Source organism: Gracilinanus agilis, chromosome 1, assembly GCF_016433145.1.
Source record: "Gracilinanus agilis isolate LMUSP501 chromosome 1, AgileGrace, whole genome shotgun sequence".
Taxonomy (NCBI): Eukaryota; Metazoa; Chordata; class Mammalia; order Didelphimorphia; family Didelphidae; genus Gracilinanus; species Gracilinanus agilis.
In genome coordinates, this window is record NC_058130.1 from 738087180 (window position 1) to 738089113 (window position 1934).

At 51.1% G+C, this 1934-nt stretch overlaps 1 protein-coding gene across 1 annotated transcript; it reads left to right on the top strand.

Moving 5' to 3' along the window:
• Nucleotides 1-383: 383 nt before the first annotated feature.
• NFILZ (NFIL3 like basic leucine zipper) lies at nt 384-1238 on the top strand. Its single transcript, XM_044685379.1, has one exon. It carries the CDS (start codon nt 384-386, stop codon nt 1236-1238), a length of 855 nt encoding a protein of 284 aa, XP_044541314.1.
• The last annotated feature ends 696 nt before the right edge of the window (nt 1239-1934 follow it).

Genomic DNA, 1934 nt, shown 5'->3' on the forward strand with positions numbered 1-1934 from the left:
CACAGGTTTCTTTTCTTCCTTTTCTTGCTCCTTTTAGCCACCAGATAGAAAAAAATTAGCCACTTCGAATTTCCTGAGCTTATCATCAGTTGTGAAATTTGCATTTCCCAAACTATAATCAAATTCCATAGTTTTTTTTTTTTGTTGTTTTTTTTGGGGGGGTGGGGTAGTGGTGGGACAGAGTTGACAAAGTCTAGAGGAGGAGCTAATGAAAAGTTAGCTAGTTGAGCCCTTTGCTTCATGCTGGGAAGAAGGAAAACTTTGAACCTGGATGACAGGATGGAAATTAGGGACTGCCTGGGGGCTGTGGTCCTACATCAAAGTCAGAGTCAACCTGGGTAACCAATTTTCATTTTTCTCCCTCAGCTCCCTGAGCGGGAATCATGGATCTAGGACTCCTGAGGCTAATGGATTTGTCTCAGGGTAAGAACAAGGCCCTTCGGGGAAATCGAGGAAGCAGCTTCGCCCCAGTCACCCGTCGCCAGAGAGAGTTCATGCCAGAAGAGAAGAAAGACACCACCTATTGGGAGAAGAGGCGTAAAAACAACGAGGCAGCCAAGAGATCTCGGGAGAAGAGGAGACTGAATGATGTGGCTGTGGAAGGACGGCTGGCCGCCCTCAAGGAGGAGAATGCCCTGCTCCGGGCTGAGTTGATGGCTCTCAAGCTTCACTTCGGCCTGCTGGGCCCTGGCACCCCCCATGCCCTTCAAGCCTTGCTATGGGGTTGCCCCTGGCCAGCTTCCTGGGCCCCAGAGGGGAGACTGGTCCACCCAGAGAGAGGCCCATTCAGGCCTTGCAGCCCAGACCCCAAGGAGCTGGTCTGTAGGGATCTCCACAGTTCCCACAAGATGGTGGGTCTAGGTTCCCCAAGGCTTTCTCATGAGCTCTCGGCTCCAGACCCTAAGAGGCTAGACTCAGCTGTCTGGGCCACTTGTCCCCCCGCTTTCTTCAGCTGCCACCTTCTGGATGAGCACCCCACCCCTCTGCCTCTGCTGGAGCCTGGCCCCTTGTGGGAGCCGTGGCCACCACTGCCAACTGGGCAGGCAAAGAGCTCCGGCCATTGGGTCTTGGGCAACAATGCAGCCAAGTCTGGTTCTGTGGCACCATCATCTGGAACCCCCTGCCCTCACCCTGGGGACAGACTCAAGAGCACAGCTCAGTCCAGCCTGCCCCATAAACTTCGGATCAAGTCCCGGGTGCTGGCAGGCTGGGACAACAGTCCTTCCAATTCCTTCTGAGATTCTCTGCCTCCGTAAGGGACACTGGGGGAGGATAAGGGACCTGAGAGCAGCGGGAATGGAGGAGAGAGTAACGAAAAACAGAACGGGGAGGCAGGAATCTGGATGACTCTTATAGGTGGGCCAGGTTACCAGGGCAAAAAGAGAACCCCCATACCCGCTCTCCCTCACCCCCAGATTTTCCTGGTGCACAATTCAGATCTTGCCCCGGTACCAAGGCCATCAGTGCCCTGAGGCTGAGTATCTTCTCTTCATTCAGATCTTCCTCAAAAGCCTCCTATCCCAAATCCCATCTTATTGATCAATATACCTCCAAAGGTGTCCCGTCCCAGAATAAAGAATCTTAGGGGGAAAGCGTGGCATAGTAGGAAGAGCATTTAACCCAGAGTTTATAGAGCTCTAGATTCAAAGCCTATCCCTGTGCTATGTGACCACTTACTAAGCCTTCATGATCTCATCTGTAAAATGGGGATATGGATATATCTTCCCTCACAGGATTCCGGTAAAAATCAGCTGAGATAATAAGGGAGAAGCATTTTGCAAACCGTCCAAGTCTTTGGGAGGTTCCTGATCTGGGCTTCTGTGAGCCTGAAAAAAATACCTGTTTTGAGAACTGTGTTCCAATATAGTTTGCTTTCTTTGTAATCACACACACACACACACACTTTTATTTTATGCATTTAAACATGAGATTCC